Source organism: Aplysia californica, unplaced genomic scaffold (genome assembly GCF_000002075.1).
Source record: "Aplysia californica isolate F4 #8 unplaced genomic scaffold, AplCal3.0 scaffold01148, whole genome shotgun sequence".
Taxonomy (NCBI): Eukaryota; Metazoa; Mollusca; class Gastropoda; order Aplysiida; family Aplysiidae; genus Aplysia; species Aplysia californica.
In genome coordinates this window covers 48960-50436 of record NW_004798418.1, presented here as the reverse complement: position 1 = coordinate 50436, position 1477 = coordinate 48960, and the positions used below count along the sequence as shown (strand labels likewise).

Here is a 1477-nt window from a genome sequence, read left to right as displayed (position 1 = left end):
AAATCTGTGAGCGTGAGGGGGGAAAGAAACAAACACTACCTCTCTCTATTTGTTAGAAACACACTCACAATGGGGGGTGAAGGAAGGATGGGTACTGAGAGGTCAAAAAGTAGAACTTACATATGTGCTCTCAAAGTCTTCAAAGAGTTTTTCCTGCCTAAACCACGGACTCAAACCCAGACCAGCCAGCCAACAAGTCAGCCAGCCAGCCAACAAGTCAGCCAACAAGTCAGCCAGCCAGCCAGCCAGCCTCAGTATGACTGATTGGAGGAGTCTAACACACATGTACATAAGGATTTGTTCGTATTTTCTCCATTTACTTTGAGATCTGGACGGCTCTCTCTACATGTGTGGATGTTCCAGAGATCTGGAGACGTTACTCACATCTTTATTGTCATTGTTATTATCATTATTGTCATCATTATCTTCACAGAATCATTCAGGAACAGATAAAGAGCTGTGCGAAGAATCAATCAACTATTTGACACTTAAAAATCTATAACCCTTAAATGCCACTTCTTTTTTCTTTTTATAGATTTTTACATTCTAAAAATTAAAATAAATGAATATTATAAAAAGTCGAAACCCCTTTGATGTCATGGAAAAAAACAAACTTTCTACAATTAGAAACAATTTGATGATATAAGTTTATAACCCTGCAATTCACCGGGGACAAAAATTGTTTTTGCACCAAAAAAAACCCAAATTGTGATTCTACAAATACGTCTACAACACTTACTTGAACACAATTTTTTTTTTTTAAACGAGAAGTTTAAAATTTCCCGCAGGAAAAAACAAACAAACCGAAACACGGGTGGGGGATTGTGTTACGATCCGGAACTGAACCGAGGAGGAAAAAAACAAAACGTGAGACGGCTACTAGTGTGTGCTTGGTCGGTGAGGATCCAGGTACGAAGGGGGAAGTCGCCACTCTGTCATGCCCAGGCCTAGGCTACTTACTACCTGCAGGGGGGACAACTTGGTCCAGCAGCTTGGTGCTGGTTCGTTTCCAGATCCTTTTGATTACCGCTCGCAGTTCCTCGTTGGCCGTGTCTATGTTGCCCTCCGTTTTGATTTTGAGAGACGTGCGCACCAGGGCGAACAGCGTGGCGTTGAACATGACCGTTCCGTCGCTGTTGAGGGGCATGTTCATGCTGACCAGTCTCTGTGGATGGACAGTTTGTTTTTAGTAAGCGTTTTACGGCACTTGCAACACAAATAGGTCATATATGTGCCGAAGATTAGAGGTGTTACAAGAGAGTAGCAAACACAAAAAAGAAGGAGAGATATAAAGACAATTGTTGTTTGATAGGAAAGAAGGAGCAAATTACACCAGAGCTTGGATGAACAGAGGGGAGGAGAGAATGTATAAAACTGACAACAGTCTTTGTGGATGGACAGAGGGGAGGAGGAGAGAATGTCAGAGTACATGGACACACCAGTTACATACTGTCATACACTCCTCAAACATCCAACC

The 1477-nt window shown here is 42.2% G+C and overlaps 1 protein-coding gene across 1 annotated transcript in view; it reads right to left on the bottom strand.

Moving 5' to 3' along the window:
- Nucleotides 1-1477, bottom strand: part of LOC106010959 (voltage-dependent calcium channel type D subunit alpha-1) — a gene marked incomplete at its 5' end in the record, with an annotated part of 65252 nt that overhangs the window by 26810 nt on the left and 36965 nt on the right. The window contains 1 exon segment of the mRNA XM_035973339.1: nucleotides 964-1165. Coding sequence (XP_035829232.1) covers nucleotides 964-1165 — 202 coding nt within the window.